Below are 27711 nucleotides of genomic sequence, written 5' to 3' on the forward strand. Positions count from 1 at the left end.
CTCTCGCTCTCACTCTCTCGCTCTCTCTCTCAAAATAAACCAACATTAAAAAAAAAGTAAAGGGTCGGCAGTGATTCTGAACAAAGAGCAACCAAGCCCAGCATGGTGTCCCAAGGAGGAAAATGGATGGGGCTGTGGGCAGGCTATGGCCACGATCTAAGACACCAATGATGAGAACGTCCAGGCATCGGTGACAGTTGTGTTCACCATCTAGCCTATGACTACTGTCTTCACCCAAAGGAAGGTCTTCAGAGAACTTGGTGGTGGGCATCAGGGACCTCAGCTCACATGTGGGTCAGCTGCCAGTTCACCCTTGAGTCAGACTGGCTTCTCTTTGCTGGGAATTCTTCCAGAAGAGATGACTCTCTACTGGTCCTGTGTGGGCACGGCGCTTCCGAAGCTCACCTCTCGGGGCCAGAACATCTGTGTGCTTGGTGTGAAGCACCCCGGGGGAGCAGATCAGTCACGGCGAGGTCAGTAGCTGCCCAAGAGAGCCAAGTGCAGGGCCCAGACAGTTGTGAGGAGCATCCCACCCCGGACATGAGAGAGCCCAGAGGCTCCCGTCTACCCCGGGCACCCCATGTCCTCAGGCAGTGGCTGTGATGTACGCAGGGCTTGGCAAATGGGGAACGGTCACGTGAAAGCCTGTCGCCCTTGTTACTGTGGAGACAGCTGGCCGCGACACTCAGGATGCCCGACACGGGGTCTCTGCCCGGGACGGGGCTGAACCGGGAGCCCCGCTCTCCTTCCTGATGTACACACTCGCTTTCAGTCTGTGTCCCGGCAGCCCCATCGTCCTGCCAGCCATCTTGTGGTGGCCTCTTTCTTTCGCCCTCAAGAGGCTGTTGTGTTCTTACCACATCGCCAGTTCTGGGGTGCACACCACCCTATCACTCTGACCCCGGGAAGTGTCGCAAGTTCCTACGAAGGAAGGCACATACCACGGGGGGTGAGCACACAGGCTTCAGAACTAGCCTGACCCGGTTCAAATCCCAGTTCCTCCACTCACCAACCTGTGACCTTGGGCAGTTGTTGAATCTCTCTGGGTCTCTCATCTTCGTGTGATATGGGGACAATATTAGGACTCACACCGGAGGCCTGTGGTCAGGCATCAGTGGGATGATCCGTGTAAAGCAAGTGGCCCACACAGCCAGAACCCAAGACATGTTTGCACCTGTTATTGTTCTTGATGTTATTTTTGGTACTTTTCTTACCGATGAATCCCTCCCAGAAGGTAAGAGCTCTAGGACGGGAGGCTGGAGACCTGGCCCCATCGTTAACAAGGGACGGTGCACTATCAGTGTCTAACATTAACAGGCTGAAAAAAAATTTTTTTTTGAAAAGAGTGGGGGCGCCTGGGTGGCTCAGTCGGTTGAGCATCCGACTTCAGCTCAGGTCAGGATCTCACCGTGTGTGAGTTCGAGCCCCACATCAGGCTCCCTGCTGTCAGCACAGAGGCTGCTTCGGATCCTGTCCCCCTCTCTCTCTCCCCCTCGTCCGCTTTCTCTCTCTCTCAAAATAAACAGACTAGAGTCCCCGCTGTTATCCAGGAGGAGCAGCTTGAGTGAGTCCAGCGTGGTCTGCAGACCATCTGAAATTGTGCTCAAAACATTGTGCCCCTGTGCCCTTTTTTGAAGGACGCCAAGCTTCTCTCAGATTCTCCACAGGGCTTGGTACCCAAGAACTCCTGAGCTTGCCAACCCCCCGTGCCCTTTCAGCCGGGATGTTCCAAGCCCGTTACCCAGAACAAGCCTGGCGTGGACCAACCACATCTGGATCGGGCCGGGCCTGCGTTGGTGGTCACGGCCGTGGCCTGTCCATGAGGGGTGGGCCAGGAGAGAGGCATGTGCTGGAAGCCAGCCAGCAGTGGAGGATCCCCTGCTTTCTGACCCACCCCCTTCACCACACACACACACACACACACACACACACACACAGATACACAAATGCAGGGTATGGGCCATTTTCCTATTTTAACACGGAGATTGACAGCAGCATTCTGCAGTGGGCCGGTGTCCCCCATTTGGATGGTCAGGTCTGAGTTCACAGGCCACGGTGTGTGCTTCGTTCTCCCTGTGCACAACCAACCGCGGTGGCCGGGACAGGCCCAAAGCCCCTTCCCTGTGGGGACCTCCGTTCTAAAGATGACCAGGCAGAGGCCTGGTGAGGTCACGTCACCTGCCCCAGGGCACCCAGCTGGTCGGCTGCAGACCTCCTTGCCTTCTGTCCCCCCACCCATGCCTGCACCCTGATCCATTGGTGCCCTCCGTGGGGGGCTGTCTCACTCCAAGGGGCAGAACTGGAGCCCTGCCTGCCACCGCCGTGTCCCGGCCCCACCCCAGCAGCGCCTGGGAGGATCAAGCCGGGCTTCCCCTCTCGAGGCAGGAAGTGGTGGGAGAGGTTTAAAACAGCCCAGGAGGGGAAACAGCCATCGGAGCAGTGAAGCAAATGCTGTGACCGGCCCTGCCCCCCCACCCCGCCCACTGACGCCATCGGGCAGGTAGGGGGCCCGGCCTTGGGACTGACCAGCCTCTCCCTCTCTCGTTTCTGCAGGCTTCTGGGACTCCTCGCTGAACCCCCGGCGAGGAGGTGGGAGCCCAGCGGAGCCCCCGAGAGACCCAGCCCCCGGAGCACCGCCAGCCTCCAGCCTCAAGTCCAGCGCCCATTACGAAAACTGCTCATGTGAAATCGAGCTGTCCGTAGGAAATGACCGCCTGTGGTTTGTGAATCCTATTTTCATCGAGGACTGTGGTGGCGGTGCCCTGCCTGCCGACCAGCCACCCCCTGAGAGCTGTCCCTCACGCCCGTTGCCTCCCACCTCCAAGTGGGCCCCTCGCCGCCCAGCACCCCCTCCCCCGGCACCCCCTCTCCATCCCTCCGGCCCCCTCCGGCCTCCTCCAGCCCCTGCTCCTGCTCCTGCTCTGGCCTGTCCTTTGCCTGCTTCCCCCCCGGTGGCTGCTCCCCCGCCTCCAGAGCCCCTTCCTCCCACACCCCCAGCCTCTGCCCCCCACCCTGCACCCCATGCCCCAGGCCCCCCAGACCCTCCAAGCCAGCCACCCATGGCAGCCTGTGAGAGATCTCCACGCCCTCCCACAGGCCTGGGCCCCCTCAGGGAGGAAGAGGTGAAGCCAGGGCCTCCCCCTAGCCCCTTGCCGCAGACCCCTGCCCCTCCGACACCCGTGAAGAAGAACCTCCCGGCGGCTCCTCCCAGACGCCGCGTCTCTGAGAAGGTCTCCCTGGAGGACCAGAGTGCAGGGAAGGCGGACAGGGGGATGGCAGCAGAGGGGGACCAGCTGGGTCTTTGTAGGGCATCCACACTCAGCCTGCCTCCCCGGGGGACTTCAGACAGTCCTGGGGAGCGGCCTCTGAGGACCAAAGAGCAAGGTCAGGAAGCGGTGGCCAAGGCCAGTGATCCGGGCAGCATGCCAGAGCCGCTGAGGAAGATCCGGCAACCCCCAGTCCCACCCCCCAGGAGGAGACGGATCTCCCAGCAGCTGGCCTTGGGCCTCGCGAGCCCCTCGGAGAGCACGGAGCCTCCCACGAAGGAGGAAGCCCCTGAGAAACGCACGCCCGGTCCGTCCAGAGGAGGCCAAAGCCCCGACCCCCAGGCCAGGACTCAGAGCCCGCACGCCCAGACCGGTGCCCGACCCCAGAGCTCTCCGGAGTTCAAGGGCTCCCTGGCCTCGCTCGCGGACAGTTTGGGAGTGCCCGCCTCGGCCACAGACCAGGACTCCTACTCCACCAGCAGCACGGAGGAGGAGCTAGAACACTTCAGCAGCTCCGGCGGGAAGAAGAAGCCCTCGGCCGTCCTGGGCAAGGCACGCCACCGCCTCAGCTTCGCGAGCTTCACCAATGTCTTCCACGCCTTCCTCTCCAACAACCGCAAGCTGTACAAGAAGGTGGTGGAGCTGGCCCAGGACAAGGCCTCGTACTTCGGAAACCTGGTGCAAGACTACAAAGTTTACAGCCTGGAGATGATGGCACGCCAGACCTCCAGCACGGAGATGCTGCAGGAGATCCGCACCATGATGACCCAGCTCAAGAGCTACCTGTTGCAGAGCACCGAGCTCAAGGCCCTGGTGGACCCCACCCTGCACCCCGAGGAGGAGCTAGGTCAGTCCCGGGCAGGGGGGCCGGGCGCGGGCAGCAGGGAGGGCCGATTCCAGACAATCCGCCCTTTCCGTGAACGAACCCCTCTGCCGTTCCAAGTTCTGCCCTTGGGCCAGGTAGACGGTGGGAGAACCCCGGCCACATACGAGGCCGGCGGGACCTCCCCGCGCCCCCTGCCCGCCCAGGTGCTCCTGATTTTCTTAGGGAGACGAGTCACGAGGAGCAGTTGGAGGCAAAAGAGGTACAAACAAACGTGGCTGCGGAGGGTCAGAGCAGTCTCCGCAGGTCTGGTGGCTCTCAGAGATGCCGGCCCCCCAGAGGGCACGGGCCACAGCCCTCTCTCGTTTTGTGGATGTAGATGAAGAAAGGACTCGGCCCAGCTCCCACAAGAGCCAGAGGCTTCGGGGGAAGCTAACCGCCAAGTCCCTGCCTTCGGGTCACCGCTTCTCTAGCTGCTCTGCTCTGGGGCAGTGGGGTCGTGATGCAGGCCTGGAAGGACGGGCAGCAGTGGGCTGAGGTGGACCGGGGCGGCCGCGCGTCCTGTCGCACAGGCTGGAGAAGCAAAGGGGAAGAAGGAGGTGTGATGAGGAGGGCAGATAGCTAGGACCAGCACCAAACCCAGACATGGGCCAGGCCCAGGCCTGCATGGAAGGAAGGCGTTATCTGGATCTCTCCTGGGACTCAACCACGAGAGCGTGGGTCCCTCCCTTATCCCCCAGGGATAGGGCAGCTCAGGTGTGTTCTTAGATAGACAGGACCTGGGGGCCTCCCCTTACTAGGCAATAGTTGAGACCCTCCCCGCTCCCCGGGGATGGGTGGAGCTAAAAAGACTTCCCAAGAACGTTTCCCTACTGTCACCCGAAGCAGCCACGGTGGCAAGTAGCCATGGGTTCAGATCCCTGCTCAGCCCCACCTGGCTGTGACCCACACCATCAGAGCCCGAGCTGGTCCATCTGCAGAGGCGGGTGGTCATGACGTGTAGGCTGCAGAGTTGCTGTGAGAGCAAAGCTGACTAAATCCCATTCCACTAGCTGATCGGGATGCCTCTTGCATAAGATGACATTTGAACAACGAATAGGTCATGTAGATAGATAGCCGTGGAGTGACTTCTCCAGGCAAAGGAAGTCGCAGGTGCTAAGGCCCTGAGGCAGGAGCAAGCCTGGCAGGTTGGCAGAAAAGCAGGGAGGCCGGGGGGGCTGGAGCAGCATAAGCACAGGGGACCTAGTAAGGTGATGAGTGAGAACAGATCACGGGGGAGACTTCTAAGCCACGGGGAAGACTTTGGCTTCTACTGTGCATGAGATGGGAGCCATTGGAGAGTTCTGAGCATGGGAATATCATGATCAAACATGCCTTAACAGGATTATGCTGGTTGCTGTGCCGAGAATGGATAAAAAGGGGCCAGGGCAAGAGGCTACGCACATAACTCAAGCAAAAGATAGCCCAGGTTGAGGTGGTAGCCATGGGAGTGGTAAGAAGTTAGATTCTGGGTATACTGTATTCTTGAAACTAGAGTCAAATGGATTTGAGAATTCAAAGAGAGACATCAAAAATAATTCTACCAGGGGCACCTGGGTGACTCAGTCGGTTAAACATTCAGCTTTGGCTCAGGTCATGATCTCAAGGTTCATGGGTTCTAGCCCTGCCTTAGGCTCTGTGCTGACAGCTTAGAGCCTGGAGTCTGCTTCAGATTCTGTGTCTCCCTCTCTTTCTGCCCCTCTCCCACTGCCATTCTCTCTCTCCCTTCCTCTCTGTCTCTCTCTCTCAAAAATAAACATTTAAAAAAAAAAAAAAAGAAGATTTCTACCAAACGTTTACTGGGCACCCAGGCCCTCCACGTACAACTGCACAGGTTGTATACTGCACAACTCCCATGTAAACAGTGCCCTTTGAAGTTGTACATTGGCAGGCGACCCTGTGAGAGTTTAATCAGTACCACGCCCTACGAAAAGCGTCAGGATATAAGGTTTCAGTCCCAGACACTGCGCCAGTGTCTTGGCAGTGTGGCTTTCTGTTGAAGGTACTACATTGTCCCATGTGTCAGAACTGCAGGGCATAACTGCTGGGGCATCGAGTGTGTCCTTCCAGGGACAAGGAGTTGGGGACACCACACTGTTGAACACTAAAGCCTGGTGGTAGGATCCCGGCCGCTGGGTTCCTCACCGTCCCGCTCTTTCCCCCTGACAGAAGCGATTGTGGAGTCTGCCTTGTACAAGTGCGTCTTAAAGCCGTTGAAAGAAGCCATCAACTCGTGTCTGCGTGAGATCCACAGCAAGGACGGCTCACTGCAGCAGCTCAGGGAGAACCAGCTGGTGATCCTGGCCACCACCACCACCGACCTGGGTGTGACCACCAGTGTGCCGGAGGTGCCCATCATGGAGAAGATCCTGCAGAAATTCACCAGCATGTACAAGGCCTACTCGCCGGAGAAGAAGATCTCCATCCTGCTCAAGACCTGTAAGCTCATCTATGACTCCATGGCCCTCGGCAACCCAGGTAGGTGGGCAGGCAGAGGAGCCCGGGCTAGGGGCTCTCTCTAGGAACAGCACTATTGTTCGGTCTCTGACCCCCTCCCCGTCAAGGACCCCGGAGCCCTTAGCAGGCGCCGGGGAGGCCTCTCCAGGTTCAGAGCCCTGTTGGGGCAGGACGAGGCAGGGCGGAGTGGAACCCCGGGCACCTCTCCAGCATTACCTGGGGGTCAGGAGGGGGCCAGGATTAGCTGCCACGATAGAGGACGGCACACAGACCATGCTCAGTGTGTGTGTTGATCAGGAGAAGGTGCTATATTCGTGTCCTATGGCTGCCGTCACAAAGGGCCACACACGAGGCGGCTGAAACAGCAGCAATTGATGGTCTCACGGTTCTGGAGGCTGGAAGTTCAAGATCAAGCTGTGGGCAGGGTCATGCTGCCTCTGAAGGCTCTGGAGAAGAGTGTGTTCCAGACCTGTCTTCTGGTAGCTTCTGGTAGTTCTTGGCTTGTGGCAACACGCTCCAGTCTTCACATGACATTCTCCCTGTGTGTGCGTGCGTGCGTGTGTGTCCAAACTTCCCCATTTTGCAAGGGCATCAGTCACATTGGATTAGGGGTCCTCCCTACTCTGGTATGACCTCATCTTAACTGATGACATATGCAACGGCCCTATTTCCAAATAAGGTCACACTCCTAGATACTGAGGGTTAGGGCTCCAATGTACGAATTTTGGAGGGACTCAGTTCAACCCACAACAGCCACCTCAAGCAGTTAGCATTTATTTTTTGCTCACGAGGAGGTTTGGCAGTTATGCTGATCTGGTCGGGCGTGCCCGAGCTTGTCTGGACTGGCTCATGGGTCTGTGGTCAGAGGGGTTGTTTGGAGGCTGGCTGGGCTAGGGCGGCCTTGCTCATATGTTGGGGGGCTGAGTGGCTGTTCACTGGTCTGGAATGCAGGTTACTGGGCCATGCTTCTCTTTCTCCAGCAGGTGAATCTGGGCCTGTACCCATCAGTGTCACTGGGGTCCAAGAGAGCAATTGAAGCCTGCAGGGCCTCTTAGGACCTGGGTTGGACTGGCACAACACCACTCTGACATTTCACTGACCTATTTAGTCACAAGACTGGCTCAGATTCAAGGGGCAAAGGACTAAACTCGCTTGATAGGAAGAGCTGCAAAGTAACATTGCAAGGGGGTACAGATGTAGGGAAGGGAATATTGGGACCATTTACAATCCGTTTACCACAGCACTCCTCTAGCAGACAAGAACAGGCATTATTGCACCATGGTGTATGCCTTGGTGAACAGAATGATGGCTGGATTTTATCCCCTGATCACCTCTTCAGCTGGGTGCCCTTGTGCAGTGAGCAACCTGTGTGCCCGTACATGACAGCCGTGGTAATGCAGAGCAAAAGGATTGTACCTTTGTTGTCACACAGACGTGGGTTTAAATTTCTGATCGGTCGCTTACTCTCTTTGTGACCTCGAATAATTAACTTCACCCCGTAAAGCTCAGTTTCTTCACCCAAGGAAGCAGTTTTACAAAGGGGAAACTCAGACCCCTAATGGTTCAAAAGCCATACTCAGTCACTTATGAATATTAGAAGCAACATATAAAATGACATGTAAAATGTCAACCTCAATGCGCAGGAACTAACAGACCCAACAAATGGTGGCTGTTTTAGGGGAGGGATTCTCTCCATCTACCTTGGAGAAGAGCAGGCCCGTTTGGCCATAGGCCAGCAAAAAGCAATTGAGGGATGGTGCAAGGTCCCCTTCCCCTAGGAAAGCTCCCTCATAGGCCTGGTACTGGCCACCATTCCAGGTTGGAGTCACTCTTTGGGGTTAAATTGACTTGTGTCCAATTGCTGTCATTAGAACGAACATCGTTCCCTCTAAGCAGATACCATGTTCAGTTAGAGTCGTTAGAGCCGCGCCCTCACCATTTAGCATAACGTTGGAAATGTGACTGGAAAAGAGGCCCTGGTAGTGGGGGCGGTATGGCAAAGTGGAGGTTTTCTTATCGCGGGGCGGATGTCAGACTTTGAGACCCAGCATCCCGTGCAGTCCGGACCCCAGAGAGCAGTCCAGCATGTGAACTCCACAACCAAGTAAACTCCTTAAAAATCCCCAAGGAAATAAGATGAGGGCAGCAAGCAGCCTTCAGAACCCCGAGCTCTCAATCAGAGTTCGACATGCTTGGTCCCGAGGGTGTGGGGCCCTGGGAAAGTATCCGGTGTGGCCCACAGCAGCAATGTGGAACGGAAGGTTAAGACCCTGTTGTCAGGTGGCAAGGGGCCGGCCAGGACCTTCTCAGTCCTTCCCAGAGCAAGGCTACCCCAGATGTGCATGGGGAGGGGAGCTCGGGGGTGTCCTGCCCAGTGTGGGCAGGGAGCAACCGTACAACCGGGTCGAACCAGAGAGGAGCCAGAGCCCCGCAGGACCCTTTGCTGTGAGCAGCCTCAGAGAGAGAACAGAGAGGCTGGCCTGGGACCTCAGAGGCATGTGGTCGGGAAAGATCCAGGTTTCCTTCCCAACTGTGTGACTGTATCCTGGCTACATAGGTGCTTGGAGCCTTAGTTCACCCCTGTGCTAGACGGGCACAGCCATACCCGCCTTATGGGGCCATCACGAGATGTAATTAAGTCTGTAAAGTTGCATCTAGCCCAGCGGCTGTCACTTAATCAGGGCAATTACCTTCCCTGTCTGAACTCCTCATTTGGGGAATCATTTCTCCCGGGGCCGTGCCGAGGCTCGGATAAAATCAGAGCTAAGGACTCTGCAGACCCTGAGACGTTATCAGGGAGACGGTCTGGGGCCTGAAGGGGACAGTTCCATTCCCAGTAAGTCCTGGTTTACTCAGAAGCCTTGGGCTTCCTGCAGTTGTTTTAAACGCCCTATCTCTTGCCAGTGACTTCAAACACCATGATTCTTGCTGATGGTGAATTTACCCACTCAGACCTTACCAGAGACCAGGGAATGGGGGAAGGAATAGCTAATGTCGAGGGAGAAGGAAAGGAAAGAAAGGCAGTCGCTGGAGAGGATGTGCCCAGGCGAGGCACATGAACGAACAGAGAGGAACGAGGGCGCTCAGAGTTTCCCTGTCCTCGCGGGAGGGAGGCTGGACTCTCTCTCTGCTGATTCAGAAGCCAGCCCCAGGCAGGGAAACTCTGAGCCCAGAAATTCAGGCCAGGGCCAGGGCTCCGTGGGAAGATTTCCCCGCTGGGAACAAATGAGTCTCTCGTCAAGGAGCAGTGTGTTCCCCTCCCGCTGCTGGGGGAGCACTGGGCTGTGAGCCCTCGGGCTTCCAATCTCACCTCTGCCATTAGCAGGCTGGGGCTGCCCCGCTCCGAGCCCCGGCTTCTTCACCTGGGAGGAAGCAGCTTCTGCCAAGAAGAGGGGGGGCTTTGGCCTCGTTCATAGACCTGGGTTTGAACTGTAGCTTCAGTGCTGTAGCCTTGGACGTGAATCTCATGGGGCCTCTGCATGCATATGAAACAAGGATGATAAGACCTGCTAATCAGGTTGTCATGCAGGAGCGGGGAGAACACCTAGAAGGCATCTGGATATTTTCTATCCAGGAGGGACTAATCTCCTAGGGACTAATCATCTCCTAGAACCTTGGTTTTCTCACTCATAAAATGGGTCTGGGAATGCCTCTCAGGGCTGTTTCGAGGACCAGATGCAACCAAATACTTGTGTGAGTGTCTGACATGTTAGGATGTGGGAATGGCTGCTGCCTCCCCACCACCCAGTGGTCTCCATGCTGGGGTCCAGGAGGCACCCCAGGGCCACCAAGGGGACACAACACAAGCTGGGCCACGACCTTGTTTGTCCCTGTTTTATACATGGAGTCCCACATGGGATTTTGTTTGCAATAACCAGTTCTGCTGCTAAATATTTTAGCTTTTAAAACTTCCATTTGGAAATGGGTTCAGACTTCACAAAGCTTGAGAATAGAAATACTACATTAAAATAAGAACATCCAGGGGTGCCTGGGTGGTTCAGTCAGTTAAGCGTCCCAATTTGGCTCAGGCCATGATCTCCCGGTTTGTGGATTCAAGCCCCACATCAGGCTCTGTGCTGTCAGCTCAGAGCCTGGAGCCTGCTTCCAATTCTATGTCCCCCTCTCTCTCTGCCCCTCCCCTGCTGTCACTCTGGTTCTCTCTCCCTCCCTCCCTCCCTCTCTCTCTCTCTCTCTCTCTCTCTCTCAAAAATAAACGATTTTTAGTAGGAACATCCACATACCCTTTGTGAATTGTTAACATCTTGTTTCATTGGCTTTATCACTTAAACACTCTCTCTGTGCATACATAATGTTCTTCCTGAATCATCTGAGCTTAAGTTACTTACATCTTGGCCCTTTACCCCTAGATACTTTTCTAAGAACAGGGACATTCCCTTGCATAACCACAGTAAAGTTGTCCACTTTGTGAATTCACGCTGATACAATATTTTTACCTCGGCCACCCTCTGTATTCCGGGTTGTCACTGGAGCTAATAAGGTCCTTGCTGGCTTTTCCTCCTCCCGTTCGGGATCCGGTCAGGAGTCAGGTATCACAATTAGCTGTCATGTGTCTCTTGCCTCCTTTAACCTGCAACATTTCCACAGCCTTTCTTTCTTTGCTTTTTTATGACATTGATGTTTTGCAGGAATACAGGTTTCCCTCCCACCACCCCACCCCCTCACCGTTGGTTCTTTTTGAGGAAAGTTCCTCATTTTGTGTTTGTCAGATGTTTCCTCATGATTAGATTGAGGTTATGCACTTTCAGCCAGATCCCGACTGACTCTTAAATTCTCTTCTGACTTCGACATTCTGCGATCTTAGGACCCGGCCCCCTCTCCCCAGACACTCAGCTGACACCTCCCTCCTGCCGGATGCTTCCAGAGGCTTGCTGCTCGAAAGTGGTCCGCAGACCAGCAGCCCTGCATGGAAGCTCTGGGAGCTATCGGTGACCCTGTGGAAAGACACACTCCAGCTTGGGTCCCGCCTACCTCTACCACTGACCCACTCAAAGCCAAAAACAGCCCTTCCCTCCCACTCCCACCCCCACACCAGCCCCCTCATCTCCAGGGAAGAAGCCCCACCTGCCTACCTCTGACATGACACCGGCAATAGCCTGTGGTGTCCCTGTGGCCTGGATGCTGGCAAGGCCCACTGGCGCACGAAGAGAGGGACTGAACTTGGAGACGTCTGAGTTAACTGGCCGGGCCGTCTTTCCCAGAAGGGTATTGTTCTTTATGCCCAGGGTACAAAAGGACCAGGATTTGAAGCCAACAGTTCCTCACTCCAAAGCCTGTGCTTTTGTGGCTATAGGCAGCAGCCAGCCTGGGGACAGATCCCAAGGTTCCTGAATCCCAGTCACGTGCTTCCTCTACGGTAGCAAGTTTAGGGGCCTGAGTCAGGCAGAGCAGGTGTTTGTGGAGACAAATGGCTTTGGGTAAGCTTGGCCATCCATCCTGCAGCAAGGAGCAGACTGGGTTGCTCATGGACTTCATGAGGCTTGGGGAGAGCAGCCAGAACTTCTAGAATCATTTCTCCTGTTGCTTCCACAAACAAGCTCTTCCCACCTTCTCAAAGTCTAAGAACCTTCTCAGTGTCGAAGAACAGGGTTGGCCCCGCCATTGAGGAGAAATAGATTCAAGCCTGAGAGCCCCGCCCCAAAACGCAAGAGGGAGGAAGGAGGGAGGAGTGTGGTGTGTAGTATGCAGGGCGCTTTCTAAAAGAACAGAAAGAACCTTCTTTTGATGGAGAGGAGGCAACAGGAGGGGGGCAATGATGGCCAAGAGGTTGCCTTTTTTCTGTGCCTTCAGTAGTCCGTGTAAACACCCAGATGCCACACCGCACGAGATGGAACCTGGCCCCTGACCCTGGGGGAGGGGTGTCCAGCAGCCAGGTGTTTGGATGTAAGGGCCAAAGGGATGGTGGTCTGAGGGTCCTGGAGCCCCTCTAGCCCCTCACCATTCACCCCACTCGCAGGCATCGCAGAGCCAGCTGGGAATCTATAGCTGGTTCAGGTGGGGGCAGAGGCTGCGAGGGCAGACCCCGGGGAGCCTGTGCCATTGACCAGGGGTCAGGGGGGCACAGAGGGAGGTCAGGCTCTTGGGGTTTTTTTTTTAATCTATGTTAAAAAAAAAAGTCTCCTCCGATTTCTGATACAGAAGTCACTAATAATGTTTGTTGTTGAAAAAAGATGATGAGTATCTTGTTGGATTTCTTTTTGGTCTTCTTGAAAGAGATATAGATAGGTAGATAAATAGGTCATTAGTTAAGGAAAATACTTGCTGCTATATTTGCTAACATATTGCTATATATTATATATATATTGCTATGTATTATAGCTATGTTGCTAATCCCCGCAATCTCTTACCCAATAAAAGTGCATTTCTCACTCATGTAAGTCCAAGCGGATGGAGAAGGGTGGGGGGGGCGGGGGCCGGCAGGGCTCTGCTGCATGGAGTCATTCAGGGATCCAGGCCGAGGGAGACTGTCTGAATCCTCCTGGGCATTGACATCCAGGTGACAGAGAGAGAACACAAGGGCCAGGCCTGGAAGCAAAGCACAACCTTGCTTTTACGCCCCCCACCGCACAACAGAAATGGCGCCCGGGCCCTCTAAGATGTCGTGCTCTGAGCATTAGAAGACACGTTGCCCTCCTGGCTGGCATTTCTCACATGCCGGTAGCCCCACGGGCACCGTGTTCCTCACTGCCCACCTGTCTTGCCACCGAATCCTCAGAACCACTTCTTGAGGTGTAGACACTATTGTTGCCCCCACTTTAGAGCCGAGGAAACTGAGGCTCAGCGAGGCTGGGCAGCACACCCAGCGTCATCCCCGAGCAGGCGAGTGGAGCCAGGTCCCGCGCCCAACCGCGCGCTGTCCTCCCTCTCTGGGGTGTCCTGGGGTCAGTGAGGACCTCAGAGAAGTCAGGCCCGAGTCAGAGGAGGCCTCGCGCCTTTTCCAGCCAGGCTGGGACTTTGGGCCGCAGGGCTCCGAGCCCGCGGCCTGTGTGGCTGGACTGGCTCGCGGGCTGAGCTCTCCGAAGAGGAAGCTGGTGAGCTGGAGTAATTTCCTCGGGGATGCGGTGTGGCTCAAAGCAGAACTGAGGCTTAAGCGGCATCGGCAGAAAGCCCACATGACCCAACGGGGCAGCTTTGGAGGGGGGCTCAGTGGGTGGAGGGCTGGCTTCTCATCCCACGTCAGCCACAGACTGCGGGGAACCCTCCACCCCTCTTCCCTCCTCCCTGGGCTCCCGCTCTTTCAGCTCTGCAGCTGGGAGTAGTTCAGACTAGACCAGTGGTTTTCAAACTGGCAGCCAAGAGCTCCCCAGAGGCCACAGACATAGCTGAGGGCCATTTGCAGGGGACAGTGGAGGGAGAGAAGAGCAGGCCAGCCCCCACTGTGAATCAACCAGAGAAGCCAAGTTCTGCCTAAAATACCCCTTAATGAAAGGCTTCCCTGGGCGCCTGGGTGGCTCAGTCAGTTAAGCGTCAGACTCTTGATTTTGGCTCAGGTCGTGATCTCACGGTTCGGTGGGATCCAGGCCTGAGCCAGCCTCTGTGCTGACAGTCGGGAGCCTGCTTGGGATTCTCTCTCCCCCTCTCTCTGCCCCTCCCCAGCACACACGTGCTCCCCCCCCCCTCAAAAATAAACATTAAAAAAATGAAAGTCTTCCACTATAAAAGTAAACTGAAAACCTCCTGTTATAGGTGCTGTTCTCTACTTCCTACCATCCCGTGTGTTTATCAAATAAGTTCATTCATTCAACAGTGGGACTAACAAGAAATGACAATATGGATGTTAACAGGAAAACCCAGTCCCTGTTTTTAAGATGGTCACGATTCAAGTGGGATAACGGAGCATTAAACAAGCGACAGTCATACCGTGTGACAAATGGTATCCATTCATTCATTTAGCAGATATATTTATTAAGAACCTAGTGCGTGGGGCATCTGGGTGGCTCAGTCAGTTAAGCGTCCGACTTTGGCTCAGGTCATGATCTCGCGGTTCATGGGTTTGAGCCCCGCATCGGGCTCTGTGCTGACAGCTCAGAGCCTGGAACCTGCTTCTGATTCTGTGTCTCCCTCTCTCTCTGCCCCTCCCCTGCTCACACTCTGTCTCTGTCTCTGTCTCTGTCTCTCTCTCTCTCTCAAAAGTAAATAAACATTAAAAAAAAAAAAAAGAACCTAGTGCAGGTCAGGCACAGTGGAAATGCTGGATATGAACAGTGAGCACGATGAAACCCCTGCCTTCACAAAGCTTTCATTCTATGAGGCGAGGCAGGTAATAAATAAGGAACCAGAAGCATAAACTATCTCATTAGATGCTGAAACGTGCCGGCAGGCTGAATCAAACACGGAGAAGGGTCTGCGGAATGTCAGAGGTGTTTGCCGCTCTGCGTTGGGTGGTCAGGGGAGGCCTCTCTGAGTTAATGCACAGTATCCGTTTTCCCATTCTGCAGGGACAGGGCAGGGGAAACCCATCATAAGGGCATTAACCTAGTTTGTGGGAAGTGGGGGTCTTCAGTTAATACTTCCTGGAGGAAGGAAGTGACTTTAAGTGGGAATCATGGTGGAAAGTAAGAGTCAAAGCACATCACAGTCCTGTACCTTGTCTGCCCCAGGACTATTGCACCAGCCACCACTTTCAGTAAGAGCCCGGTCAACAAATTTGGAGGGACAGTTATAGTAAGATGATACACCCTTCCTCTATCTAGATCAGGAGTCTGCAAACTATGGCCTGCAGGCCAACTCCGGCCCCCTACTTGATTTTGTAAATAAACTCATAGAAACAGCCACACCCATTCATTTACAGTGTCTATGGCTGCGTTTGTTACAACTGCTGAATCCAGCAGTTGGGATAGACACCACATAGCCCTCGAAACTAAAAATAACTACTACCTGGCCCTTTACAGAAAGATAGGCCAACTGCTCATTTAGATCACTGACAAATGATCTAAAACCTAATTTTTAACCCAGCCACTCACTTGAGGTTCACAGCAACCTGGCGTGACAATCTGAATTAACTTTTTTTTTTTTTTAATGTTTATTTATTTTTGAGAGAGAGCAAGAGACACAGAGTGTGAGTAGGGGCAGAGGCGGGGCAGAGAGAAGGCTCCAGGAGGAGCAGAGAGCAGGCTCCAGGCTCCGCGCTGTCAGCACAGAGCACGACGCGGGGCTTGAACTACGAGCTGTGAGATCATGACCTGAGCTGAAGTCGGACGCCCAACCGACTGAGCCACCCAGGCGCCCCCAGTCTGAAGTCTGAGTGAGTTTTATCATCAGCCCGTTTTCACATGAGAAGACTGAGGCTCAGAGTGAGCGGCCCCAGATCACACAGTGAAGGGACAGAGTTGGGGGCTTCCTGATGCAGTACTCACACGGTCTGCACGAGGCGAGCGCATTCAGCGCCTTTTTATCAGAACTCTCCTCGAAAACCTGCCCGCCGATGAAATATGCACGAGGCACCGAGCCAGCCCTTTAACGTGTGATTGCCCACCACCCCCCACTCCCCATACCTACTGATGGGAAACGGATGTGACTTTGGCACGAAAAGAAAGCAGAAATCACCAGGCACTGCAGGCTGTGGCCCAGCAGGGCTCTGGGAGGTGCAGCCTGATGGACGTGGTCTCTGACCCGTGCAAGCCAGATGTTCTGATCACGGAGAATTACTTTGGAGCTGTGCCTCCGTATCCCAGTGCTGCTGGCTGAGGCCCCCTGTGCACAGGCTGAGCTCATGCCTTGGGCAGCCCTACCTAGCCCTGGAATATCAGAGAGCTGGAGCATTTAAACAATGCTTGTGGCTTATGTTCGTCTGCAAGTAGCTATCAAGTCAGAGAGTCTGTGTGGGCCTTTCCCACCTACATCAGCGAAGAGAAACCCAGATTCTAGTCATAGATCCATCACTAACCGGCTGTGGGGCTTCGAGCAAATTTCTCTGGTCTCTGAACCTCGGCCTCCTCACAGTGAGATTGGGCTTGATGAATCCAGGGCCGCTGGTGTCCTGAGTCAGCTGGTCATGCCATGAGAGCTAATCATGTGCCTCTCTCCCGTTCCACGTTCATGTCGGTAGCTTGAAATGGGCCACTGTGGAAATATTTATACCACAGAAATTGGCAAACCCTGCAAATCGGAGCTTATTTTTCCCTTCGGAGAGGCAGTTGTTGGCCATTTCCCAGCTCACCGCTGTCTAAGACCCACAGAGGATCCTAGTATCCTTGACCATGGCCCCAGCCCTGGACAGGACAGAGCGGAGGCCAGTGGGAGCACACATGTGGCTCCATTCAGTCCGTTGTCAATGTCCAACATCCCAAGCCCTGTGCTGGGGACTGGAAAGGCAGTGATGGGGCAGAGGCTCAGAAAGGTTAAGAGACTTGCCCAAGCTCACCCAGCCTCCGTCCTGGCCCTCGAGGAGCTCATAGTCCAAGGAAAAGGGCAGGCTCTGAAGTCGAGGTGTTTGGGAGCTGGAAGTGCTCACCTGTGCCTGAGGATGCGGGAGAGGGCAAAGAAGGAGAAGTTTGTTCGGGAGAGCTAGGGAAGGTGTCCCCGGCAGAGGGAAATGGGTGTGCAAAGGCACGAGGAATGGAGTTCGGGGAATGGCCCGTGATTCAGCACGGAGGAATTTGTGTGAGAAGGTGATGAAGGCAGCATGTCGTTCTGAGCTGGAAGTTGTAATATAGAATAAGCAGTGGTAGCTGGGGGCAGTCTAGGAGGGCTTCGTGGAGGAGGTGGAACTTGAAGGAAGAATGTTGAAGTACCAGGTACCTGGGATTGTGGGTAAGAAAAAGTTGGATTCAAGTCCTGGTTCACCACATCCTGGCCATGCAACCTTAGGCAAGTAGCTTAACTTCACTGGGGCTCACTTTCCTCATCTATAAAGTGGGCACAATGGATCTAACCCACCTCACAGAGTTGTTTTAGGAATCCATTGGTATAATATTTATAAAATATGCTTTGCTTTTAGAATGGCCCACAAATGTTGGTGCTGTGTGGGAGGGGGAAGGTAAGGACAAGCCATGCCCGATAGGTGACTGTGGCAAATACCAAGGGGCCAGAATGCAGGTGACTTGTTCTCAGGCCATCAACTAGACAGTGTGGCTGGAAGAGAGTAATCATATTGGACAGGTGTTTATGGGCCTAATTGTGGAAGGCCTTGAATGTCAGGATAAGAGATCCAGACCTGATTCTCTAAGCAGGGGGGAGCCGTTGATGGTTCTTGAGAAGAGAAATAGCATGATCAGAGCTATACTCGCAGGAGATGGGTTAGTGGACAGAGTGGATCAAAGGACAGAGACCCTGCTGGGAGGGCAGGCATAGGGAAGTAGGGCTGGAAAAAGCAAAATGTGAGTGCAGAGAGCAGTTAGAAGGAAGATTCGTCTGGGGCTCTGACCTGCCTGGCCACAGGGAACAGAGAACCCCAGAGGAAGAAGGGGACTCCCAGGCCTTGCACCCCGGGACGGGGGGCAGGGAGCCGTGGGCTCCTTGACAGAAATGGGAAAGTTTGCAGCCAGGGCTGGTTTCCAGGAAATGATGAAACACTTGGTTTGGCCCCTGGTGAGGGGAAGGACTCGTGGGGTGTCTGTAAAGGTCCACCGGAGCCTGGGGAACTTGGGGAGGCACCCCTTCCTGCTCACCGCTGCTGTGCCCTGCTCTGTGTCCCGGGGAGACAGAAAGGGGATGTTCACGGGTAGCTGGAAGGACAGTCGTGGGATCACGGGAGCCCTTGCAGTAGGTGGCTAAGCAGAATGTGCTGGGGACTGAGGAAGTGGGCCCCAAAGCCCTTCCTGAGCATTGGCCAGGCTTCTCAGGGAGAGCATGGGGAGACAAAGAAACACATGAACCACATTCTATCCCCCACAAGGCACAGAGCTGCAGTCCGGAGGGCCTCTGAATCCTAAACTGAGGGCCAGAGCTGGACCATCCTTCTTGCTGAAAGTCACTGCCCCCGGAAGCAGAGCTTCTGGCCCTTAGAACTATAGACATTTGGGGCTGAGTAAATCTTTATGATGGAGGGTTGTCCTGGGCATCGCAGGTGCCAGTAGCACCCCCACTCTGATGTGACAACCCAAAAGGACCCCGGATACTGCCAAGTGGCCCCTGAAGGGCAGAACCACCCCGGCGGAGAACCACTGCTCAAAAACAAATTTGCTTGCCTGATTGTATCCCTTGGTGAGCTATTAACACAATACCAGGACGAAATCAGTGTTCTAGGAGGCACAGTAAAAATTCAATCAGCTCTAAGCCGGTGCGTGAGTTATAGGTGCATTCCAAAAGGCACAGGACTGTTTCACATCAGTTCCTAACTCGTAACTCAAACAAGAAAAGAATCTCCTGTAGGCCAGGATTCTAATAATTAAATTATCAGCATGAAAAACATCTCCCGGCACAAAATCTTTCCCCAGGAACTCGTTGGTTGTGTCTCCAGCTTATAAAGGTTTAGGGGAGAGCTTTCTCCAAAACGGACTAATTCTGTGTAGGGACAGGACAGGAATTTTGAAACAAATAACCAGAGAGCCTCGGAACACAGAGCTGCAGGGGTGCCCGGGTTGGATCAGACAGTTAAGTGTCTGATTCTTGATTTCGGGTCAGGTCATGATCTCATGGTTCATGGGTTTGAGCCCTGCACCAGGCTCTGTGCTGACAGTGCGGAGCCTGCTTGGGATTCTTGCTTTCCCTCTCTCTCCACCCCTCCCCCCCCCCTCAAAATTAGTAAATAAACATTAAACACACACCTATGCGCGCACACACACACACACACACACACACACACACACAGAACTGGAATGGGAAGAAGGCATTTCCATGGGAGCATGTGGGAGTACTATGGGTAAATCCTTAAATCCTTGTATAGAATTCTCACCAAAATCCTATGGGATGTCATGTAATCTGTGGCACATGATGCATGACTAGAAATACAGGCTCAGAGAGGTCAAGCAGTAGCCCAAGTCACACAGCTGGTAAGAAGTGCACCGAGGCTCACACTCTGGGTCCGACTCTGCTTTTCAGTGCTGTGTGTTACCAACCCCTTCAGTCTGTTTATTTCACAGGTGGGAAAACGGAGGCCCCTTGAGACAGCAGAACAGAGACGTCAGTAATAGCTCACTTTTCCGTAGCACTTTACAGGTACCAAACACTTTGCTATTTTGCTCACCTTATTCTCTCAAAAACCCCGAAAGGCCATCAGGGCTCGTGCTGCTGGCCCCATTTTGCAGATGTAGGAACTGAGTGTGGCCAGGAAGCCGGCCACAGGGCACACTGTTCTCTGGGAAAACGACCAAGGATGGGTTGTAAGCAGAAGGGGCCCCCATGGGAGAGACATCGTCAGAGGCCCCCGCGGTGCCAGCACTGTACCGTGGGGAGCGTGGAGGACATAGGAGGAGCGCGCTGGCCTGTGCTGGAGAGGCGTGGACACACGGAGCCCACGGAAGCCCGGCTCGATCGTGCCTCCCGGCACCCAGGGGTGGGCGGCCTGTGCAGGCACGGGCAGCGGGACACAAGGCCCTCCGGAGGGGCTGCTAAACTCAACACTGAGCTTCCACTCTTCTCAAACCTCTGTCACACCATATCTTTTACTCACATCTTTCTGGTCCCTGCTGGAATCCAGAAAAAATCAGGTCTTATTACCTGGGCAGGTGACACCCAAGGAATAGGGTGGTTAGTACGAGGGCTTAAGTGACTGAATGAATGAATGAATGACCGAGCAGGTGGGCCCTTATGAGCAAGACTCCTCCTGGGGCGCCTGAGGGGCTCAGTCAGTTAAGCATCTGACATCGGCTCAGGTCATGATCTTACAGCTCGTGGGTTTGAGCCCCGCGTGGGGCTCTGTGCTGACAGCTCGGAGCCTGGAGCCTGCTTCCGCTTCTGTGTCTCCCTCTCTCTCCCCCTCCCCCACTCACGCTCTCTCTCTCCCTTCAAAAATATATAAACATTAAAAAAAAGAGGGGGGGAATGCCAATGTGCCAACTGAGGGACTCCAGGGGATTCTGTCCTTGTAGGAATTCTTCCCTCCACATCCAGCCTGTGCCTTTGTATTGCCAGTCAGTCACCAGAGCCATCCCGGAGCCCAACAGGGAAGGCATCTCATAGGCCCACTGTCCACCCTTGTCTCTTCCCCAAGGCATCTATTATTGTCAAGATCCTCTGAACCATGAGAACATCTCCCACAAAAGCAGAAGTGATGAGTTATTCCTTTCAGAGGTATTTACGTGTTAAAAGAACCCCTCAGATCAGGGCCCTGCTTAACCCAATACAGTGAAGGTTGAATGGTGGGATTTCCAACCACGGAGTACTGATTGAGGGAGGGCTTTCTGTTTTGCAGATGCAGAGGGAGATGTTGTTAAAAGGGACAGGGGACCCTCCCGAATACATCACTGTTAGCTGCTTCTGGGTGGCTTCCTGAATAAGTGTGATATGAACTTGACTGTCAAGCAAGCAGCGAGGGTGGGAGGCACCTGGCTGGCTCTGTCCGTGGAGGGTGCAACTCATTCTCAGGGTTGTGAGTTCGAGCCCCACGTTGGGTATAGAGATTACTTTAGGGATAAAATCTTAAAAAAAAAAAAAAAAAAAAAAAAAAAAAGCAGCCCGGGGCATTGAGGGGGAAGAGCTGGGGAAGAGGGAGGGGTTGGGACATGACCACTCCAGTGGAGGGTGGCTCTCTCAGTTCCTTGTTCCTAACCCTGGACTGTGTCTCAGACATCCCTGAGAAGGCTGGTCCCAGGTTGCCCCTGTCCTGAGTCATGAGAAAGCTGCAAGGTTCCTCTTCCAGGGGAGACCGGCCCCCACCCAACGAACCGCTGTCCTCTTCCCGAGGGCAGAGAATGGCTCACGAGGAGAACCTCACACTCACTACTTTCTGCACCCTTTCTCCTCCCAGGGAAGCCCTACGGCGCAGACGACTTCCTGCCCGTGCTCATGTACGTCCTGGCCCGCAGCAACCTCACGGAGATGCTCCTCAACGTGGAGTACATGATGGAGCTCATGGACCCTGCCCTGCAGCTGGGCGAGGGTGAGTCCCCACCCCAGGCCCCTCTCCAGGCTGCCAGGGTCCGCTGCACAGCCCAACAAGCAACTTCCCGGATGCCAGATTCCACTGAGCCCCGAGGACAAGACACAGGGCCTGGACACGGGCCCTGTCCTGCGGGAGCTCACAGACCAGCAGGGGAGCTGGGCCAGTAAAGAGACCCTGTCACCACTGCTTGACGGATGCTGGAATGATGGGAAGTCCACAGTGTATAGGCATGCAGTGCCCAGGCTGTGCAGTCAGGGAGGGCTTCCAGGAGGAGGTGATACCTGAGCTGAGTGTTGAAGGCTGGAGAGGAACCAGACCGTGAAAGAAGTGGGAGAGGCATTCTCCACAGAGGGAACAGCATTTGCTGGTAGCATAAAAGATAAGGCTGAATCAGTGGGTGGACCCATCAAGAGAAGGAGTCTGAGCAGGGAATAATGATCAGTTCTTAGACAGGGGTGGCCCTGGGAACTGTCGGCCCCCTCCTCATTCAGCCGTGGCCAGGTCCTGTGCCCGTGAGAGAAGGTTAATGCTGGGACATGGAACCTGCACTCCCGAATAGGATGACGGCAGAGGAGTGTTTGCTCACCCCATGCTCAGTTTCCCTTCCCCTTTCCTCCTTCCCACCACTTCCCCCCCACCCACTTTGCCTTGGCCACTCCTCCACCAACAATCCTTGAGGTGCAGACCGCCCAGATATCAGCTCTGACATGTCAGCCCCAAAGGACGAAGTGAGACTCTCGGGGCCCGAGTGTCCCCTTTGGGCCTTGTGCTTCTTGAGATAAGCTGGCCCATTTACATCTGTTTGCATTTTTAGCGTGTGTTGGCCTCTGGGGTGACAGTGTGACATGGCTGGTTCTGTGAGTTCTTGGAAACTCAGGGGAGCGTGTAAAGCCTTGAAGTTTGCTGTCCCATATAACTTTAACTAGGGCCCTGGGACCTCCGGAGCTATTTTTTCTCCTCTTCAGTTAAAAATGTTCTGCAGTTAACCCTGTGTCGGGCTCCACTCTGGGCATGGAGGCTGCTTAAGATTCTCTGTCTCCCTTTCCCTCTGCCCCTCCCCCACTCGTGTGTGTGTGCACTTGCATGGGTTCTCTCTCTCTCTCTCTCCCTCTCTCTCTCTCTCTCCTCTCAAAAAAATTCTGCAGTTGTAACAACCTGTCTTCCAGAGGGTGTAGGAATTCAGTGGAAGCCAAGCTTCCTTAAGCAGTGCTTATCTGCTGTCCAGTACATCCATCCATCCCTCCATCATCCACCCACCCATCTATCCAATCTATCTATCCATCCATCCTTCTATCCGTCTATCCACCATCCACCTATCCATCCACTCACCCATCCACCCATCCATCCATCATCCACCTACCCATGTATCTCTCTGTCCATCCATCCATCATCTACTCACCCATCATCCACCCACCCATCTGTCTATCCATCCATCCATCATCCATCCACCCATCTATTCTGTCATCTATCCATCCATCCATCCATCCATTCATCTACCCATATACCTACCCACCCACGCATTCATTCATCTACCCATATACCTATGCACCTACCCATCCACCCACCCTTTCTTTCATCTATCCATCCATCCATCCATCCATCCATCCATCCATCCACCAACCCACCTATCCATCTTTCAAATTTTCCACCAAGGGCACTGCTGCTGATGTACCTGGGAAGAAATCACTTACAAATCCTATTAAAGAACTAGCCCCAACCCCATAGGTTTTTTAAGTGTCTTAGAGACAGTGTTGGAGAAAAACACTTGAGGGGTGGAATAATGGAGCTAGACCATGGGGCTCTGCCATGGTCTGAGTCCTGGCTTGCTCTCTAGCAGTGGTCAGCCAAGCCTTGGCCACTATGACTCCTACTCCCTTCTCAGCCTGAATCTTTATGGCCAAAGGAGGCTCCAGGCCAGGCATAGCGGCTGAACAGGGAGAGGGCAGGGACGTCCTTGGCCCAGCTACCCTCTCCTAATGGGCCTGTGATTCCCACCACAATCCTGCCATGGCCTCCTAGGATCCTTCTTTCTATTCCTGAGGCTACCCGGGGTTTGGGTAGGAAAGCAAAGGTCCTTCAGGCGGGAATGCTGGTCTATTCTGGGCTATGTTAAGTGCTTTTGAGACGAGGCAAGTACCAGTAAATACATAAAGGTCTTAGTTTACAGTTTCTGACCCAAGGCTGCCTGAATACCCTGTACCCTGCCCTCTTTCAAACTTAAGTAGTCAGTCTCTGGCTCCATGGGAAGATTTCTTTTTTTTTTTTTTTTTTTTTTTTAGAACCTAGGTCCTTTTTTTTTTTTAAGGTTTATTTTTTTATTTTTGAGAGAGAGCGAGCACAAACTGGGGAGAGACAGAGAGGGAGAGGGAGACACAGAATCTGAGGCAGGCTCCAGGCTCTGAGCTATCAGCACAGAGCCCAACGCGGGGCTCGAACCCACGAACCCTGAGCTGAAGTCAGATGCTTACCCAGTGGAGCCACCCAGGCACCCCCACGTGGGAAGATTTCTAAGGAATCCTTGAGGTGTTTGCTGGAAGTAAAGAGGCGGACAGGGCACACACAGCCTTGCCATGCACTGTATACGGCCCCTCCCAGCATCCCTTCCCGGCCCCCACCGACATTGGTGACAGAGCCTGCCCACGGCAGCTCTGAGGCCCAGAGGACCAACTTTACGTCATGCTGCATACACCAAGAGGCCTCCCTGTACCTCTCTCTGTTCCTACTCTGATAGTCAAGGTGGGAAGTCCCAGCACCCAGGACAGGCCCGGCCTCATAGGCGAGGCCTCCGGTAGTGAGATGATGTGGGTGTCTTCAGCTTGGGCCGGGGCGTCCACCCTTCAAGTCTGACAGCCAGCAGACCTTCATCTAGAAGTAACTGGGCCGAGGGGCAGAGGGACAGAGCGCAAGGGGGACAGCGTTCCTGCGTTTCCCCAGCTTTGCCGCCTGTCCTAACTGGCTGGCATGGCACACAGGGTGCTCCGTTCCCAAAGCCCCTGAGGCTCAGGTACAAAGAAGAGCCTGCCTTTCAGGGGGGTGGGTGCTCTGAGGAGCTCAGAGATGCCTGGGACGGGGCAGGCTCTCAGGGAGCCCCCACTCTAGAGAACGTCAGTTCCTCCATCTTAAGAGGAGAACTAATACCAGTGTAGTAAAAAGAGCGGTCTGCAGGCTGGATTTCAGCCCCGGTTCTGCCTCTGATTGGCTGGAGACCTTGGACAAGTCCCGTAACGTCTCCGGCTTGGGAAAGCACATGTGCTGGGCTAGATGTGGGGTTTTCACACTGTCTGGGTGCCCCAGCATCCTGCATTCAACCAAAGGCCTTGCGAGTCTGATTGCATTCTTTGAGACCCTCATGTTCTTTCAGCTGGTTCCGAGTGCTGCTAATTTGGTAAAAAGACCAGTGATTGGGTCCTGCTTTCTTTGAAGCAGGCTTATCAGGCATGAGAGATCAGGGACTTCCTGTAAGAAGTAGAGAGCGCCTGAACATTGAGCTGATCGGATCCCAGCCTCCTTCTAGCCTCTCTCTCTGCAGCTCCCACAAATCTGGGCAAATACGGGCAGACGGGAGACCCTGGCAGCTGCTGTGCACGTGGCTGGAGCCAGCTCAAAATCCAAACCTCTTCTAGAAGCACCCCCATGGTCCCCTTTGCCCACATCTCCTCTGCACTGATTGACAGCTGGCCATGCTGTGCAAATATCTTTTTTTTTATTAAAAAAAATTTTTTGGGGGGTGCCTGGGTGTCTCAGTCAGTTGGGCATCCGACTTCGGCTCAGGTCATGATCTTGCAGTCCGTGAGTTCGAGCCCCGCGTCGGGCTCTGGGCTGACAGCTCAGAGCCTGGAGCCTGTTTCGGATTCTGTGTCTCCCTCTCTCTCTGACCCTCCCTTGCTCATGCTCTGTCTCTCTCTGTCTCAAAAATAAATTAAAAAAAAAAAATTTTTTTTAAATTTTTTAAACGTTTTTAACATTTAACATTTTAACATTTTTTTTAATTTAAAATTTTTTTTAACATTTATTCATTTTTGAGAGACAGAGTGTGAGTGGGGGAGGGACAGAGAGAGAGGGAGACAGAATCCTAAGCAGGCTCTATGCTCTGAGCCGTCAGCACAGGGCTTGATCTCATGGACCATGAGATCATGACCTGAGGTGAAGCTGGACGCTTAATCAACTGAGCCACCAAGGTGCCCCTGTGCAAATATCTTAAAAGGGGTAGTGAGTTTTCTCCATCAAAGGACAACACTCTCCCCAAAGGGAACAACCAGCTCCCAAACTCACGGCGGGAGGGGTTGCCTGCCACCTAGTGGTCCTGGTAGGCACTGCATGGCATGGCCCCAAGTCAAGGGGAAGTTGTCTGGGAGAGGGTGAGAAGCCTCTAGAGCATCTCCCTTAGGTCACCTAATTACCTGCATTACTCACATTTGATTAAGCCCTGCACTCGACAGTATTCATCTCATTTACTTTTTACAACATTCTGGGAAAAGTAAATGAAGAAACTGAGGCATAGAGAGGACAGTAATTCCCCTGAGATCACAGGGTTGGCTGCTGAAGGGCACAGACCTGGACTGTGCTCTCTGACTCCAAACCTGAACGCTCCCAGTCAGTGCACTGCACTCAGCTCCTCCGTTACTAGCCAGGGAGACATGATCACAGGTGGGGACAGGGTCTTGGAGGCATGCCAGCTAGAGGAGATGGGCTCTCAGGGCAGCAAGGGCTGGGGCCCCAGGGAAGGGTGCCTGGCACAGTTGGCTTTAAGCTCAACTACAAAGGGATGCGCATGCGTGGTTTATTGGCTCTTCTCTGATACGTGTTGCCAGCCCAAGTTCTGTGTTAGCTGTGACATTAGCATCACAACCTCCCCAGCCAGGGTGTGGACTTTTTCCATATTGGTGTGGAATTTGTAGACATGTGTTGGCAGCTTCCTCCAATGCAACAGGCATGCTTGGGGCTGCAGATGACTCACGGTGTAACTAATGGTGTAAATCAGAGTAAGGGGCTGGTTCCTCTCTTCAATCAAGAAGTCCTGGGAGGGCCTCCCGGGTGGCTCAGTCGGTTGAGCTACAGACTTCAGCTCAGGTCATGATCTCAGTTCCTGAGTTCCAGCCCTGCATCCGATCTCGATCGCCCGCTGCCAGGGCAAAGCCCGCTTCCGCTTCCGGTCCTCTGCCCCCCCCCCCTCTCTCTCTCTCTGCCCCTCCCCACTCACGCTCCCACCGGCACGTGCGCTCTCCCTCTCGCGCTCTCTTTCTCTCTCTCAAAAATAAATAAACATTACAAAGATAAATAAGTTCTCTGCGGAAGGGGAGCCAAAGACAGTCTTGGAGCGGAGCCTGACAGCTGGGACGGGGTTGGGGAGGGGGAACGCTGGTCTTCAGGGAGCGTGTGCATTTGCAGGGGTGAGCGCAGGGCTGCAGCTCCGCAGGGGAGGGTGCTGCAGGTGCGCCCCAGGCGGCGGCGGTGGGCGGAGCTTGGAGAAGCGGGCGAGGGGGGTCCCAGCTCAGCCTCCACACCCTGGTCTCCGCAGGCTCCTACTACCTGACCACCACGTACGGGGCCCTGGAGCACATCAAGAACTACGACAAGATCACGGTGACCCGGCAGCTGAGCATGGAAGTGCAGGACTCCATCCACCGCTGGGAGCGCCGGCGCACGCTCAACAAGGCCCGGGCCTCGCGCTCCTCCGTGCAGGTGATGCGTGGGACTCAGGGTGGGTGGGGGCCGGCGGGACGGTCCCGCGGACGCCAATCCCATGGCCCCCCGGCCCAGGAGCCCGACATCGACGGGATACTTTAGAAAAGTCTCTCCAGGCAGCATCGGTGTTTTAGTTGAGCAGGCAAGACAGGATGGGAGGAATGAGACTTTTGTCCAACACTCCTTAGTGTCTTCAGTGTCCTAATGTCCTAGTACCCAGCTGGGCCTGGAGATATGGACATAGTCTTGCCAGTCCCACTTTGGGGAGCCCACGGCCTGATCCACGGCCTTGCCCCTTTTGTTTCTGGACAAATGCTGCCAAGGTGCCTCTGCGCCTAGCCTGCCCCTCCAATCCAGCCACCATCCCTCCCCACCCCTCTCTAGACACACTCAGTATTCAAGCCATGGACGGCGGGAATCCTGCCTCTTACACTCTCATC

At 54.4% G+C, this 27711-nt stretch overlaps 1 protein-coding gene across 1 annotated transcript in view; it reads left to right on the forward strand.

Annotated features, from left to right (window-relative positions):
• Positions 1-27711, forward strand: part of RIN3 (Ras and Rab interactor 3) — a 123133-nt gene that overhangs the window by 92011 nt on the left and 3411 nt on the right. The window contains exons 6-9 of the mRNA XM_058740104.1: positions 2554-4113; positions 6298-6606; positions 21452-21583; positions 27105-27268. Of these exons, the coding sequence (XP_058596087.1) occupies positions 2554-4113; positions 6298-6606; positions 21452-21583; positions 27105-27268 (2165 nt within the window). The remainder of the gene's footprint in view (positions 1-2553; positions 4114-6297; positions 6607-21451; positions 21584-27104; positions 27269-27711) is intronic.

This window comes from Neofelis nebulosa, chromosome 7 (genome assembly GCF_028018385.1).
Source record: "Neofelis nebulosa isolate mNeoNeb1 chromosome 7, mNeoNeb1.pri, whole genome shotgun sequence".
NCBI lineage: Eukaryota > Metazoa > Chordata > Mammalia > Carnivora > Felidae > Neofelis > Neofelis nebulosa.